At 40.3% G+C, this 18,204-nt stretch overlaps 1 protein-coding gene across 2 annotated transcripts in view; it reads right to left on the bottom strand.

Moving 5' to 3' along the window:
- DOK5 (docking protein 5) overlaps positions 1-18,204 on the bottom strand; it is a 45,591-nt gene that overhangs the window by 9,048 nt on the left and 18,339 nt on the right. Inside the window, exons 2-6 of one of the 2 annotated variants that reach the window (XM_050907343.1) lie at positions 15,075-15,182; positions 4,102-4,216; positions 3,882-4,022; positions 2,943-3,132; positions 1,436-1,571 (exon numbers count right to left, since the gene is read on the bottom strand). In XM_050907343.1, coding sequence (XP_050763300.1) covers positions 1,436-1,571; positions 2,943-3,132; positions 3,882-4,022; positions 4,102-4,216; positions 15,075-15,182 — 690 coding nt within the window. The remainder of the gene's footprint in view (positions 1-1,435; positions 1,572-2,942; positions 3,133-3,881; positions 4,023-4,101; positions 4,217-15,074; positions 15,183-18,204) is intronic. The other variant, XM_050907344.1, reaches the window with a different exon arrangement.

The following is an 18,204-nucleotide window of genomic DNA, read 5'->3' as shown; positions in this document are numbered from 1 at the left end:
CCCACATAGAAACAGACCTGAATTTTCCTCACTTTCCCATTTCAGTTATCCCACCTGCTCTACAAAAGACAGAATTACCCATTTGCCTGCGCGCTTGGCTGAAGCAATCAGTTATCCAGTGCACAAGATTGGTCGGGACACTTGGAAAGAGTTTCCTATTGCTGCTCCTCTCCTCATTTGATCCTCCTCATCGGACTGTTATTAAGAGAAATAACTTTCTTATCAGGTATTTGGCTTCCATTCTGTCTCAAGTCCAAGAAAGTGGAAGAATAAAAGAAATACAAGTACTTAAGACAATTTGTTCCCTTCTCTGTTCCCTCAACATCCACTCTCATCTTTTCTTAAGTTTCTACAAGTAGTAACAGCATTTTCTGTTTCATCCCAGCTGGGTCATCCAGTTAATACTGGGATAATACATCACTACAACTTATCCCTGAAACCAAGATGTTAGTAGAATTACTGAAACGATTAGTCATGGATGGGGATAACAGCAGTGCTTATGTTTACAATAAGAGAAAGACATAAGTCTTGTTGCAGATTACATAAACCAATTACTACTGCCTGGAATAGAGATGGTTTTTATAGCCATAGTTGTCCATTCTGGGCATTTTATACATTCCAGAAAGCCTGTTATCTTCAGGATACTAATTTTGCTGTCAAAGTCAACCTGTGAGTCTTGGAGTGTAGAGACCAATTGTGATATGGGATAAACAGAACATTCCTTTTCTCTCCACAGGTTTCATGACCAAAAAAAAAATTAAAGTTAGTAAGATCCTGGAACATATTAGGTGCAAGCGCCATAAAACTGCCTTCCTTAGACATAATGCTTTTGGAGATGCCACACTATCTGTTCTCAATCTGTATGCTAGTTTTGCACCTTGCACTCATATTTCCTACCAGTCATGTGCGTCATAAAACAAGTTTTAGACACAAAAAGCACTTATGGAAAACAGACATGCACTGAGAGATCAGACAAACATCTAGTCCTCCCCCATAGTTTAATCTGAACCATATGACTCTCTCCAAATCATCCTTGGAGTGTAGACATCAATTAGCAAATGGAAAACTGAGCACGAGCCACAACATTTTGCAAATAGATTGATGAGAAATGCTTCCAAACCCATGATGCTGATTAATCAAAGGAACCTAATGAAAATGTGCACTGACAGGAGCTTATCATCTCTGTATTAATTCACATGTATTGATAGCTTTGCAAACACAAAAATCAAGGACTATAAGTTTCCATGTTGTTTTGATTCTTGAAAAGCAACCCCAGTTATATATACTGCCCTAAATACTAAAATCAAGCAGAATTTAATAAAAGCAATAATCAGACTGCTTACTATCTGTGAATCAAAACTTAAAAATCACATTGAAGAAACATATAGTTCATTGTTGCCCAGTGCAAAACAACAAACATAATGAACAGCCATACCATTGAATTTTTCACACTCTGCAACAAGCGCTCGTGTTGTTCTGCTATGGCCAAAGCAGCCGAGTGAACCTTCTGATAGATTGCTTCCCCATCTCTGGTCTGAAAGATGAATAGTCCTTCTCCTGTGTCACACATCCTGCCAAAGCAAGAACAGATGGGATCCAAGTGTGAGATTTAAGTTTACAGATCACCATAAACAAGCAAAACTTTACCACGCTGCTCAGAAAGTGCTATCGCACAAGCAGTAAGCAAACAAAGGTTGTTGAAATATGGAATGAAGTTATCTAAAAGTCTTTGCGTATGGGTCTTAGCAGCCCTGGTCCAGTCTTACCATTTTAGCCCATGTTTGTATTGCTCTCGCCAAACAGGGACTCAGCTAAGTACCACTGATCTATCATAAGTGCTTAAGCTCTAGAGAGTTCATGCGTAAGACCCAGATTTTTAATATTTAGACCCTATCTAGAATCTGTGCCAGGTAGGATTAATTTGTCTTCCCCTTTCAGACTTGTAACACTGCCTGTAATGAGTTTTGCAGGGTTTTGTCTTCCACTTGAAACAATAAATACATATCCTCAGCATCCCAATTGCATTGTCTTATCATGGCTAATGCATGATCAGCTAAATAAAAATGTATCCTTCCCCCCTCCGAGGGGACTAAATTCTGCAGTAATATGGAGGATGGACATTTAAATGCCTCTTCCCTTTCCAGATAAGTTAACTGTAAGATCTGTTTCTCTTTTACTATTGTAATTCTTTAATGTGCTTATCTAAAATAATGCATCCATATCCCTTAGAAAGGATTTGATAGTTTAGTTCAATAAATAAGTGCTCCAACTTCAGCCACACAAAGACTTCAGTTCATTAAGACTGAGCTGCAGGAAGCAATACAGGACAACATCTCTAAAACAAGGAATTGCATTCAAATTTCTTATAAATCCATTTGTCAAATAGATGGAAAACAGGAATATAATCAATGAAAAACAAGAGTCTCTTCTCCATTACTTTAGTTTGCTTTTGGGAAACAACTTGGCACTCACTGCTCTCAACTTCAAACTCCACTTCTAGTACAGAACCCGTAACTCTGTGCCCAAAGGCCCACATTGCACAAATTCTGGAGTGATGTTCACCCCTTCTTCCCAGATGTGTCCATCCAATTCTCTGGCTCATATAGAGCTTTATTTAAGAACAACCCTATACAGTAATATACAATGCTGTCAGCCTCCACCCTGCAATCCCCTGGCATACCTCAGCTCTCCCACTCCCATCCTCAGGCACTTTTATTTGGCAACTACTTCCTTTCAAGCTGCAACCTGGGATTAAAAGGTTTTTTATTTGTTTTTATATTTGTTTCAACATTTTTTTAAATTTTTTTTTTTTTTGCAGAGGGTACAGACTAGCCTCTGTCTGCAGATAAGCTCTCATGCCATTCAACAACCTTCGGAAGTGGTCCAGAGCACCATGCAGCACCACCGAGGAAAGCAACGCAACAGAGTGAACGCACACCTACCTCCCTGCTTCAAACGTGAACCAAGATGGGTCCCGCCCATAGCGTCGGAGGGCACTTAATGGCCAAGAGATGAGTTTTACTCTGGGATTCTGGATGTCCCAAAGACAGATATTCTCAAATGTTATCTGCAAGGTACATTCCCCATGCACATCTAAATTAGGGGATGGCATCAAATACACATTGAATCTCTCTGGGAGAAAAACAAAAGGTTAGTCTAAAATCCCTGCCCATTAAATGTGCAAGTCATTAAAGGAATTTCCTATTTTCCATCTCTAATACAAGATCTTATTTCTACTTAGAACAATTAATTCAAAAACAAAGACTCCATTCCTTCCAGTAAGTCAATAAACTCCATGTTTGGGGCAGTCAGAATGCTGCACTCAAAGGGCATCAAACATTTGTGCGTGCATTCAGACACTGAAGAGAACTGCACCATCATAATCCTGATATTTGCAAACAATTAATAAAATTGTGTGCATGAATAAATACATTGCAATTGCATTTGTGCATGTACTTAGTTAATTTGCATAGCAAAGTGAAGTAGCCATGGCCTCAGGTTTTGCATGCAATTACTATTATTTATTATTTGCTTTACAATGCTGCCGAAGAGCCTCAGTCACAGACTGAAACTGTTGTACCAACATCATACAAGAAAACACACAACAAAAGATAGTCCCCATCTCCAAAAGCAACCAACTTGTCTGAGAAAGGAAAGTACTACTCCAAAATAATTCTAGTTATCTTACTTATTATCTCCGGTAGCAATTAAGAAAAACCAAAAGCCAAAAAAACCCCCCAAAAAACAACCCCCACAAAACAGGAAGGAGGGCTTGGAAAAACCATTTTGCTCCGATTTATTTCTGATATTCATGTGCACAGTCCAAAAGACTTTAAAATAATGCAATTAAAGATTTAAAAGGTCAACATTTATGTACCTACCACTCTGCTCCCTCTCTACACCAGATGCCAACAAGTCAGGCTCTCCAAGGCTAATGTCATTAATTCGCGTTCCAAGACACTCCATCTGCAGCACCTTGCACCACTCATCTGCCTCAAGTTCTGTATAAATGCCCAGAAAATCTGTGTGTAGGTATAATACATTTATAATTTCACAGTTAATGCTCTTATGTTTTCTAATGCGCGTTGCCATTTTACCCACCTGACTCACAAGCAAAGGTTTTCGATGTGTCATCATTAAAATAAATCCCAACAGCATGCTTCTTTGTGCTTTTTGGCATTCGTAATATATTCTTCACATTATTGAGCTCTGTGACCTGAAAAAGCACAATTTGGAGTTTTAATTAGGAGCTTGAAAAGATATATATCCATTATTGACTGGAGAAGGAGAGAAAAGAATTATATCATGTTGCAAAGGACAGAGAAAAGGGGAGAAAGCATGAACATGCCTATGATTGCTCTTAAAGAAATGCAGCCTTGACATGAATCGCCTTACACAATCAACGTGAAGACCCTGGATGATGAAGCAGCTGCGTCCTCCAGTTCTCTCTTGTCTGTATGTGAGCTTCAGTGCAACACCATCTGAACAGGATTTTAGCCAAGAGGCAGGTAGAATCAAAGCTCACTCCAGTTTGAGAAATATTTACGTGAGGGACATGAGAAAGACCAACCTGATGTAGCAGAAGCAAACAGAGGTGACGATAAAAATCTAAAGGATTCACCTATTTGGAGGAGCAAGTCCGGTTCCAGCACAGCTGTCATCATGGAGAACAAAACTGTAAGAATGGTGAAAAGCTGCTCTCTAAATTATTTTTGATGGAAAGTTGAGGATTTGTTAGAATGGTCCACACAAAAAAAAAAAAAAAAAAAATCAAAAAAATCAGTTTTAGTTATTAGAAAGCTTTTTAGCTTTAAAGATTCACAGACTTGTAAACACAGATTTCTGTTGCTTGGTTGCCAAAAACTGATTGGAAAAATAGCTTTCACACCAAAAACATAAACATGTATCTGTTACCATATATACAGCTTTAGTAAATACATACTACAGTCACTTCATATTTCTAACATCCACTTTTCACCCTCACAACCATAAGTAACACTCCTAAATTTGACTGAGGAGGAATTCTTCATTATTTAAATTCCTTTTAATATAAAGGCTAACACCCAGATGGGGAATCAGGAAGTTATATTTAAATATTCATTATCAGAAAACATTTCACTGATTCTTTTACATGGTAGGGGTTGAAGAGAGAGAGAAAGAGGGGGAATTTAACATAAATGTTCCCAAAGCTGTACAAGCTAACGACTTTACTACTTAGGTCTCATTAGTTGTGTGGAATAGTCTCATATCAAACTGTGTCAACTTTAAAAAAGAAATGCAGCAATTGTCTTAGCTATAAGACTCAAGAAGTATAAAGAGTTATCAGTGTTGTAGGGTCCAGCAACAGAAACTGCTCCTCTAGAGCATCTTGGGTTCACCAGCACACCCGCTGCACCTCTCTGGCCCTTCATCCTAAGTCGCTTTCTTCTTGCAGTCAATTTATTGCCCATTCCCTTCCAGCAGGGAAGAACAGACAGCCAAAAATCACATTTGCAAGCAAGACCCCTGAAAAGGTAATCTTACTGTGAATGGAAGGAACAAAGAGCAGTTGGTGGGCAACGTCTCCCCAGAATAAAAATAAATAACAGATCCAATGTCCGGAAACTCATTCTATGGGCAATAGCAGAAGGAAATAATGGAAGGAACATCCCATGGGGAACACAGAAAACCTTCTGCATAGCTGCCAAATTTAGAACTCAGGTTCTTATAGCCTCCAGGTTCAAGATTTTGAGAAATGTCAAAACTGAGTCTTCTTAATTGTGCTTAATTTTGCATGAGCATTTTTTACTCTTCCAGGAAATCCTGTGATGGAAGCACATCCCCCAGTGCTAACAAGACACTGACAAACTCATGGTTAAATATGACAAATCTGTCATAACCTATTGCCATTGTGCTCAGCACGACAGGTTAAGCACAAATTGCCAGCTGCCAAGTTCAACTCATATATTTTTCTCATATGCCAAGAAAGGATTCAAATGCAAGAGGAAAAAAAGAGCTAGACTTTTTCATTCAGGACAGCAGCTACTTTGACATTTATACTGAGCACATTTACATTTTCTGCAAGTGAACGTGCTAATGAAGTTTTGTACCTACGAGTACAAAAGTTAGCAGAAGCAGAACGTAGCCATACGTTTTGGTAATGAATCATTTAGCTATCTAGGATTCATCCTAATGGAAAGCTCATTGCTTAAAATCAGGCACGTCACACTCCTGCTGCTGGATATCCCAGTAATTGTCTCTAGTGTGATGGGTCCTGAGGATGCTGTGACAGGGCTCAGTGAGATCATGAAAGGTTTATACCAGTCAGGGAATAGTAAACTGCCTCTCCGTGCTGTCTCAGGAGCCAAAAGCACTTTCAGCTGTGAGGAGGCTCAGAAGTACCAACTGGTGGTCAGCTGCTGCCCATGCCCCTCGTCAGCCCCTGGTGACGGATAGCACGTGCTGCCTTAGCCCCCGGCAGGGAGACACCCTACATCCTAGAGAGGGAGGCAAAGGACACTTGACCATGTGGGAGGCTGCTAGCTACTGCGCAGAGCTAGGAAAGAAAAAACAACCAACCAACCCAAACAGTGTCACTAGTGGCCCTGCGTTCAGACTGAGTCATGCACCTCCAGGCCAGATGGGAGCAGATGTTCATAACACTGCTGGGAACGTGAGAAGGACAAGATTAAAACATTTGCTTTGTCTGCCTACACTAAAGGAGAGACATTTCTGGTCACTGTTTCTCTTACTATGACTCCAACCCTGTACATCTTACCTTCACCACTCCCAGCATCCCTAAGACCACACTTTAAAACACGACAACTTGGGGGGTATTCTCATTAGGGCTGCAAGCTGCAACTACTGCCCAATCTCCCTACATGAGCTCCTGCAGTCTCTGCATCCCTGGCGCAGAGTATCCATCACCCATTTCCTCTCATTTCTGTACTACTAGAGACATCCTGTACTTTCCAGTCTCCACTCTCCAATCTCCAGCTCATCCCTACCCACCCAAAGGCTTCCAGCCTTGCACACTGTTGCTTATGTGTCATATCCACATTGCAGCTCTAGGACTGCATCATCTCTGAACCCAGCCACAGGGACTGAGATTTGCTCCTGCCAGTATCTCAGATACCTGCAGTCTCCCTCCAGTCTAGGGCTTCACATCAGAAGCAGTTGGTCATTCCAACAAGATCTACCCAGCACACAGAGTAGGACAGAAGCCACTGACTTGCCTTGCAACCAAGAATTTTCTTTCTTTAGGTCTCCCAGTCAAGAAAAGTTTCACGAAAAGTTACACAGCAGCTCCTCCTCCATCCTATGGCCCAGCACAGCAATCTCGCTTCTCCTCCCCGCGAGTGAGGACAGCTACTTTTGCTACAGTCACTTCAGCGGACCATTAGGGAGTTGTGCAAAACTCAAGGTGTCCAGAAGTGTGGTGACTGGGTGACCTGACCTCATGACAGCATAACTCACAACTCCTGCATTCCCCTTTAGAAACAACTAAATATGAAAAAAGCATGAATATAATGGCATCATTGTTTTGGAGCTGAGAATAGCAATAACTTTTTCCTTCTTATCATAAATTCCTCTCAAAAGCCAGTTAGTTACTGCAGTGAAGTACTTTTTTGTAATCTCAAATGCAGCGTAATATATTCCAATAGAGATTTTACAAGAATCAGCTCATGCTTGAAATCCCAAAGTTCATCCTTCTGAACAGAAAAATTTGTTTCATTTGAATATGCCTTCTCCTACATTTGCTTTTTATTACTGTACTCCCTCTAAGCACAGTGTGTTATGAAGAAGACAATGCAGATTACCTAAGACATTATTTATCTCTTATCTATTGCCTTTGCAGTATTCACAGTGGTCTATTTTGCTTTTCTGGGGTATCAACCAGCAGTTAAGTCATCTTTCTAAGCGAAAACCCTCCTTAAGTCAACATAAGAGCAGAGGATGAAGATAGAGAGCACACGAGTGTGCCACTGACCTGGGTGTTAGTGCAAGGGCAGTTCAGACTGGTGGGCTTTTCCCTGGGTCTGCAGGGTGGGTGTACAGGGAAGGGAGGAAGGAAAAAGGGGTACAGAGATGGGGTGGACATGAACAACTTAATTATATGAGGATTATTTTTTTAAATGTGTTTATAAAGCTCTATCCTAAGTCCCTTCCTCATCACTTCACCCCACCTCCGAGTGCTATATGCCGGGAGAAGGGAGGAGGGACAGGACAGAGACCCGATGTAAGTCCACACCCTGCAGCAGTGTGCAGTAAGTCAGGTGCTTCCAGGAATCACCTTATGCCCTGTGTGAATGTAGACTGACTGCACCGCAAAGCACAGCACCCATGTACCAAAAACACACTCCAAGAGCCCTGGCTTATAGCCTGGTCAAAAGAAATTGCAGGTGATTTCACCCCTTGGGTGATATCTTGAAATCAATACTGAAATCAATGGTATTGTGTCATTAATTTCACTGATCATCAAATCCTTTGTAACTCGTGTTTTAGCTCTGAACTGGAAAAAAAAAAAGGGTATTTATATTTGGAGAAATGCTAGCTACAACATTTGGCAGATCCTGGGTTATTTTGTGCTGCACTGACTGCTTGAGAGCTCTTGTATAGTGGCATTTCACAGAGCACGGTCTGAAAGACTTCACACGCATCTGAAGATTTCCTGATGGCATTTGCTTCTGTTGAGCTGCACAAGCTAACACCAAAGCATCTCCCTTTGAAGTGTGACAGACAGGTAGCCCCCAATTCCGACCTCTGACCCAGGTCCAAATGTCTACAGTAACATCCACATACTCTAGTCTCTTCCCAGATAGTTTCAGAATAAGTTTTTCTTCAATATCAGACCTAGCAGACACATGGAGATTAACAGATGGACAAAGTCTGGCACTCTTTCTGAAGTCAGTGGCACAAGTGAGAGCATGCAGAAGAGTCACTTGAATTCAGTCTTTCAGCTCATGCATGCCTTCTGTCCTGGACACAACCTTGTGGCACCTGATTTTTATGTCTGGCAAAAATACACTCAATAAGCAGCTGCCCTCTCTTCCCTTTTGGGGCTGAACTGCTGAAGTTGCCTTCACCTTTCAGAGGTTCAGAGGTACTCCAGTACGGTAATAGCCCTTTCTGGCAAGATCCAGCTTTAGCCAAGAAGCTATTCCTGCTGCCAAGGCTCAACAGTGCACCTGCGCTCCTGAGGGAGAACTTGTCTAAAGATCACTTGATATTTGACCTGCTGTGTCACCCAGCAAGGTGCTTCAAAATGCCATCATTATCCCAGGTGCCTAAATGGCCTTCCTGTTGCTCACCCTTGTGCAACAGATGGTTCAAATTGTCTGGCACATATGCACCGAATTCACGCTGAAGAAGTGGCAGGCTGCTAACACCCCCTCTACCACGCTTTTGGAAAGGAGTCAGGAGCAGGCACCAAACACCTGCAAATATTTGAGGCTGAAGTTTTCTTTTTTTGCATTTTATAAATAACTCTCCTCCTGCCAGGCTCTTGCAAAACAGTGTTTTCACTGTTAGTTTAATTCATGTATGTTTTATTTATCCGAGATTAATAAGTAATGTACTTTTATAAACTTAATTCTAAAAAGGTGGGTAAACCACAAATATCAGACCTAAGGCAGTATTAACAGAGAAATCACAAGAAGAATGATATTTTGTTAAGGGTTAAAGACCTCCCTTTGCACTCTTCTCCCCTTCCCTTCACTTCCAAGCTTCCTTTATGTTAAGATGACAATCCATATAATTGAAATACATTTCATTAGATTAAAAACTAAAATGCTTGCAGAGCTGTGTGGTAAGAGAGTTCTGAACCAGGAACAGGGATTAATCATTCATTTCCCAACCGACCGTACAAGCAGACAGAGCTTCACCCTGACCAGATACACTCAGGCAAAAATACTTCCATCTCTCCCATTCCCTTCAAAAACATGCCAAACACACAGTTTACTGAAAACGGTCTTTAGCATTCAAACTATTGTTTGAATTAGTACAAAATTCCCAAATATGGGTAGCCTTTCAGAACACAACACAAGGGAGTATATTTATTGCCTACACAACTGCCACATTCAATGGTTTTCAAGTATCTTGTGTTTTAATCTTAATTAAGGACTTCATGGTTCTGTCTTGGCTTCCTGAAAATTCCCCCCATGATGAGTACAGGTAGAACACTTCCCAGGACACGCCAGGGGAACATTTAATGGAAAATGCTGCTGCTGCTGCAATTCCAGCCCAGTCCTGCTTATAAGATTTGCCGGTACTTATCTAACTTACTAAGTATACATAACATACTAAAATTTTATATAGTCTTTAAAATATTTATTAAAAAATATAAATATATAAATAAAACCTACAGCCATGCCTGTATCTCCCTTTCTTCAGTGGGAAAAATCATCAGCTGCTAGTTTTCACTTGCTCACATACAGAATCGCACACACTCGCCACAACCCAACTGTAGTCCAACACTGACTTATTCAAAGAAATTAAAGCCAGGAACAACTACCAGATTTAGAGATTCAGTTTTTACCATCACTCTCAGAGGCTGCTCCTTCACTCGCAGCATCAGTGGACCCATGCACAAGATATGTCCTTCCATATGGAAGGACACATACCTGCCCCACAGACTTGCAATGAGCCTCACTGTATGGCATTACAGTGAAGATACCAAAATATTCTGACAAGTTACTTCAATGCTTTTAAAGCCTCACACTAGACATTTCATTCATAGTAAGTGATAGTATTCATTAAAATAAATGTTTAATAGCCAGTTATTAGCAGAGTGGTCATACTTTAAACATTTAATTTGCTACTGATACAGTTTTGCATTAGCAAGCCTGGAAAACAATTACAAATTACACAATTCAATTTTCCAAATGGATTATTCCATAACTAGACAGAAAGACTGTTTAAATTACTTCTCCTGTTTCAAGGCAAGATTAATACAATCGGATTAAAACTTAGATCCCCTCGAGGAAACAGTATATTCCTGTCAGCAGTATGCAATTAGTTGGTTTTGTATTGGAATATTAAAGATTCTTCTGGCATATTGCGAAGTCAAAGTCACTTGGAGAAATAAGAATTTCTTCCTTCCTCCAATATTATTTTGTTAAAGCAGATGGTAATTTGTGGTTGATTATTTACATTTAACAAGTGAAAACTAGACAGCTACCTGAAAGGCAAAACTCTGCGTGGATTTTGTAGCCTGGATCCTAATTATTTTCTCTCCTTTGTGGGACCAAATGAATTAAGTGGGCAATTTGCTTTGTGTATGCAAATTTCCAGTTCACTTCATAAGCATGAAGTGAACAGATGACTGTTCTCAGATGACCTGTATTTTAGGACACTTTAACCTTTCTACTTTTAAAAAAATAGAACACGATTAGAAAGTATTGAAAGGTCAATGTTATACAAAAAAAGTACTTATTTCCTTCGTTGTTTTAAACTTCCAGTGGCAAGGATGTCAAAATTCAGCCCCTGGTGCAGGGCTGCAGAAGAGGACCCATACATCATCCATTCAAATGCGAACAAATCGGGCCCCCAATATAACAGAAACCACCGAGACACCTCAAAAACACTGCTTGTGACTCAGACTTCAGATGGATAAAGGAGAGACCTTGACTGGATAAAGGTGCCGAGGAGATGTTGTACGGTCTCAGACAGCTCAGCAACTCAGCTCCAGTGACTGGTACCACCATGGTGCCAACAGAGCAAATGCTCTGGACAGCCTCTTTCCACTAAGAAATCAGAGTAACATTTGCACTTTAATTCATCAGAAAAAAAAAAAAGCAATAAAATGAAACAATTTAACACTTCAGTGAAGGAGGCAGGTGCTGTTGAAAAATTAGCTCCATTCATCATTTTTCTTTTTCTACCCTTTACAGTTTTATGACGGATTAAATCTTTCCTGAGATTGACGGGGTGAGCGGGGCCTCCTCAGTTTTCTAGATTTGATGCTGCTTTCAACAGCATTTGAGAATCACTTCAGAACCCAGGCAGGAAGTTAATGACCATATTTCTGAAACACTGGTAATCTGTAAGTGAGGTTTTCTTCTTACAGTATCATCTATCAGACTGAACTGCGTTCGTCCTTAGATTCATTAGCACAAGCTTATGATACAGTGACACTTGACATGTTAACAGGACTGGCTGGGCTTCTCATTTGTAGGATTAACTTTATTGTCAGAGGCAGCAAGAAGCAGCCTTCTGTCCAGGAGTGACAGAATTAGAATAGTCACAGAAAAGCCTCTACACACCATCAAGCTGCTCTTGCTGACCAAATGTATATCAAGACAACAGCAATGACTATCCTAGACCTCTGGATGATATCTTGAGTACCAACGTCTCGTTAATATTATATATCAAAACCAGGTAACAAGTAGTGTTAGTTGAAGACTCTACTGTATTAAGTTGTTTGTTGGAGTTTTTTTAATTAATAATTAACTGTGCTTTTTCTAAGAATTGTTTCAACTATTGAGCGGTATAGAGCAGCAGTGATATGTTCTCCTTTTTCAACACCTCATATTGAATACTGTTAGAAGCTGCATCTTTCACCACCTTAGAATTTCACACATTTACAAAGCTTATTTAAAAAAGAAACTCATTTTTATCCCCCGGTGCTATTTGTAAGTTAACACATTTTAGCCAGAAAATGCTATTTAATATTCATTAGCTTCCTTTCAGTAAGGTTCATTAAAAATAAACAGGACCTGTCAACTTGTATAGCTGATGACTCTACAACCAGAGGACAGCCTCATTTACCATCACAAGAAAAAAATGGGGACACTGCAGAGCTCCATTGCCAAATAGCAACACTGCATAAGTGACAACCCACTGTCCTGTGCAATCACATTTAAACCACTCTACTTGGTTAGCACTGCTTCATTACAGAGTGGCAAAGAGGAGTGATAAACGTGGAGAACAAGTGCTGATGGCAATCTTCCCAGGGTAGCTCCCACAAACGGCAGCGAGATCGCTGCCCAGTCGTCCAGCCTGTCTGCACCCCAGGGGCTTTCAGCAAGCGCATCCACAGCGTCCAGGCTGGCACGGTGCTAGGAAGAGATCTCTCCATTTTATACAGGAGGACTACAGGCTTTCTGGCAGAAACCTCAGCCTTGCATCCTGTAATTCGGGTCTACATACTTGGGACCTGAAGCAGACAGAAGCTTAGGGGAAGGGCTCAGTGATTGGAGCTGGCAGTCCAGCTCAGCAGGTCCAAGACACTAAAAAAACATAGAAGCTCAGACTGATCATCTCAGGTATATTCAGCTTAAGACTCGGACCCCAAGACACCCCACCCGCCCCCCAAAGGAGACTTAGGAACCAATCTATCAGTTCCTCCCGCTGGAACCAGTGCTTTCAGGAGTACACACGGCATTCAAATTTGTTTTACTCCTCCAAAAGGTAAAAATTTCTCTGCCCACTTCCCCTCAAGACATTTGGGTTTAGGCCTTCATCCTGCCTGAAATAACCCCTAGATTTGGCTAAGTTCTGATAAAACACACACAAAATATGTGTGTAAGATGTCTTACTGCTATGACAATGTTTCACAAAACTTCAGCCAAGACTAGGGTTTGCTTTAATGTCTATAACTATTAACATTACAGATCCGATTACATACAGTTACAGCTTTCAAAAGCAAAAAGCATGAATTTTGCAGCTACTACAGCAAACAGTTGATTCCCAGTGACTGATTGTGGAGTTTGACCATTGCTTACTCCTGTCAAATAAGCTACCACAGAAATCCAGAAGCTAAATTTATAGAAGAAGCAATAGTTTAAAATCAAGTAACTGTTAACTATAGACTAAGCTTGACTTAAAAACTGAAAATCCCTCCAAAGCTAGTGAGACTTTCTATGGTGCTTTAGTCTGCAGATCCAGATGCAGGAAACTGCTGTTAGGTTGTATATGTGACAAATAAGTGCTAACCTACAGAACTTCTTGAAAGAAGAGAAAAAAGTCCAACCTCATTTAGATTCCTCTTGGATTTCATATCCATTACCTAATGTGAACTTCAAGTCAGTGTGTGCTGCTAATAATATATTGCATTAATACAATAGAAGAAATACAGATTTGCATCAATAATTGACAGAGCCATACTAATATAAATGCAGCGTTTCACACAAAGCTGGAAATTATCTTATACACACTGTGCAACCCTCACACACATCAAATAAAAAAATGCACTTCTCATTACTTTTGAAAGTTGCTTAATATAAATTTGAATTAACTATTTCTGGGCATGACTTACTACAAATAGCCACAGGTTTTATGACCAATCAAGTACAAATTACGTGGCATGTAGACAGACAAGTCTGGATTCAGATTCAGTATTCCCTCAAGATTTCCTCCTAAATGTATGTCAAAGTGAGTAAGTGCAGATCAGCCTCAAGCTGAGCTGTGCTTGCTGACTCCTAGGAATTTATGCACATAATTCCTAATCTTCTAATATATTAAGCTTTTGCCAACAATGATTATAAATTAAAGGGTTTCTTATTTTCATCTCCATGCCCAGGAGAATTACACATGTAAATTCTCAGATGAATACGAAATGTGCACATAACTCCGGAGAAGTGATTAGAGGGAAAAACTTCATTCTTTTAATACCGGTGAATTTAGCAAAGGTTTTCACACCATCACTGCAAGAAAAATTAGCATGTTGTCCTTCATTTCTGTAGCTGTCTACTGTCTTCCCACAGATGCAAAATCCTAGTAAAATGGGAACCTCTAAGTACCCAGGTTTTTGAATTCACATGTTACCTTGGATGGTTGTTACTGTAATTACAAAGAGTAGTAGTCATTGCAAAGTATTTCAGATCTGATTTTAAAGGGCTGAGGAAAGGAAAGGACATCTCTAAAAATAAAGTCATTTTCCATTAGCTTAGCAAGATGTTTACTATAAAGCAGAAAATAGAACACTTACTCTGCCTCTACTTCACTGAATGAAGGAATATACAAGTGGGTTTAGGACCTTGATAGTAAAAAAAGTTCCAATTTTCAGGCCAATAAATACATGTTAGCTTGAGATTTTATTCTTGATTGTACATTAAAAAAAGTGTTTGAGAAATGACGATATTACCAAGTCTTACCTTGTGATAGCATCTAAAGTAAGCAGCTCGTTCATCTGAGAATTTCTCCAGCCTCTTTGGCCCTTTGCTTGAAGCTTTTTTGAATACTAACCAGCATCTCTGGTAAATCTAGAAACACAAGAGAGTAAACTTGGTATCTCCGATTACTTGAATATCACTAATATTCGCACAGAAGTTAAACTCATAAATCAGATGTTGCTCTGGAGCTACAATTAATGACTCTCGGTAGCTTAGACAAAACATAAAATCAAGCTAACAGTTACATCCTATTTCTTTTGAATTACGATACAATCAGAAATTCTTATGAAGACAGTGCATGCTTGCATGAAAGGTGCTAGGAAGAAAGAACTGTAATTATGCTTGCAAATGCAGGGCTTTCTAGGAAACAGCTTTTTAAAAATAAAGTGACACACTTTTCCATGTGGATTTGTTACTGGTTCCAGTCTTGCAATCTTAAGACAGACATGAAGAAAGTTTGAGCAGACAGGTAGGAATGGACCTTCCATCACAAAAATCTGAGAGATAAAACTGTAAGTGTATATTCTATGTATAAGGATAAATGAGGATACATAAAGGAGATGGAACTGAATTACTGGGTAACAAAAAAGACAGATCATTTAACTGTAGAACCCAGGGCCATTCTGACAACTGGCGTTTTGCTTTCAAGGTCCAGTTGAATTTAAATTCAAGTCACGTGGGGCAGACTCTGTGCAGAGTGGTTGAAAAAACACTTTTCCATCTACAGCATTAAGCCACTTATCTCTCAAACTTCTGCCACCATTTCTTGCAATCTTCCCACCTATTGTTTAACTGTGGTGCACTTTCTACCGTCCTCTTACATTCAAAACTATAGCTCTCAGCTTAGACAACATACTGTCTGTATGGAAGGAAAGAATTATAAGCCTTGCCAACTGTTCACGGCCTACATTTAATCAGTAATTCCAAAATAACACTTGGTAACTTAGAAATAAAACAAAACTGCCACTAAAATTAGTGTGATTTCAAAGGAAAAAAATCTGATCAGCCATTATCAAGTAGCTCACCGCTCTGGCAGAGCTCCAGCGCAACACAAATTCACTGGAGTGATCAGTGACGAGACCCATCAAAACATCTCACTGCCTCCAGCTAAGCCAGCACCCAACAGGTAACCAGCAGACAAGGCAACTCCACCCTTTGATCCCTTGATGGGTTTCTAACCAACGTATTCAGCGCAAAACAATTATGTCCATGAAAAGTAGCTATAACTTTATTTCTGTACCCAAAAATGATTGTTAGTTGACTAGCTGTGCTTCTTTCACTGGCTTTTAGCTGTTTCTATAAAGCTGTTCAGAGAATGACACTAGTCCCCCTCCAGCTTTATTATTCTGCCTCACATGCGGGCACTCATACTTCTGGCCCACTTGGCTGCAGAAGCATTTAGCATACGGACAGGCTGCTCCCATGCCAGGCACCAGCTGAACCTAGCAAGATTTTCTTCCAATTTTCCAGCTTATTGGCCACTCAACCTGTTCTGTTTAATGCAAGGGTTTGAATTGAATTGTTCGAATTACCAGACACTGACCAACATGACAGCTTACCACCAAAAAAGCAATTTAGATATGCACCCACTTCTACTGGAAGAGACTTTCTACATTTGCCTTCTGAGAATCTTGTTTGCTGGGCCCAGATAACCTCATCACACCTGCCAAGAAAAACTCTCCAAAACCCCACCCAAAAGAGATTGTCAAAAGTTTGAGTATTCAGCCCTTTTGCTTTTCAAAAACCTGTAGTTTTAACTCTAGCAATTAGAAACCCATAGAAAAGAAGAGAATCCTTTAGTGATGCATTTGCCATTGTACAACACACATGAGGACAACAACTACAATGTGATGACGTCCTACTCAGACCATCTGCACTCAGAAGCACCTCTCTGGGTCAGCAAGCATCTCAAAGCTGTAGCTGCAACAGCGAGCTCAGCAGCACACAGAATTAGGGGCAGAACAGGAGAATAACATTCTAATACAAATAAGCAAATAAAGTTCTCCTCTGCCTCCAGCTGGGCACAGATCCAGTATGGTTATCGCCCTTCCAAATGCCACTAGGAACGTAAGTATTATTAACAATCAACTCCAGTCAAGCACGGTAGATGGCTATAAGTTGGTGCTACTGGAAATTATTACTGCAGTTCAACAATGACTAATCTAAGACTAATTCTTGGATTTAGACCAGAATCAGGGCACAGCCGAGTGGGGTGGGGGGGGGGGTGGGGGGGGGAACCCAACCAGTTACATGTAAGTACCTCCAAGGATGCAAAAAAGCCAAACCAACCTACAATATAAATACTGGTCTTTGAGTTTTGGTTCTGATCTCATATCACAACAATTTTCTAATAAAAGAGTCCCAGGGTTGGAATACATTATGCCAGTGCCTCAGGACAACATCATCACGACCCAAGTAACTACACCTATAAAGAAGAAATAGCATTCATGATGCTAACTTGAGCAAACTGGAGGAAAGTCAGGTCGTGAAGGTCCCTCCCCTGAACTTCCTCCTCCTTCTGTACGAGCTAGTCAGCTCTCTCCTCTTAGGGAATCTCTAGGCAGAGAGATTCTACCACAAGAGTAGTTCAAAGTAAAGTATTTTGTTTTGATTAGAGACAATGAACAATTTTTTGCCTGAATATACAGTTTGGAATCCCATTAATGTTAGTGATCTGATGGTTAACTCCTCTCTGCTGAGCTTATATAAATGAACTCAAAAAGAAGATACATCCCCTCACTTGAAACCTGCTTAGCACGTTCAAAAATGAGATAATGGAGCCATCAAGAACGGGTATTATTATCACAGTCCCATTTCTATGCTCCCATGACATATATCTCCAGCACCATCTTAACTGAGCATAAACTACATGATGCCCTAAACCTCTAGCAATGAAGCAGTAAAAAAAAAAGGGGTTGGACTAGGTGACCTTTAAAGGTCCCCTCCAACCCAAACCATTCTATGATTCTATGAATAACCAATTTGGCAGCATCTGCCTAGGAGCACTGAAGGCCCTTCAATGCAGTCAATGCACAGAGGAGATGATGTTGTGCCCAAGACAGAGCGCTAATCATAGACTCTGTTATGAGCTACAATACAGGACAAGTAATTA

Source organism: Gymnogyps californianus, chromosome 17 (assembly GCF_018139145.2).
Source record: "Gymnogyps californianus isolate 813 chromosome 17, ASM1813914v2, whole genome shotgun sequence".
Lineage (NCBI taxonomy): Eukaryota > Metazoa > Chordata > Aves > Accipitriformes > Cathartidae > Gymnogyps > Gymnogyps californianus.
Note: the sequence above shows the minus strand (reverse complement) of the source record. Positions and strands in the feature narration are given on the sequence as shown.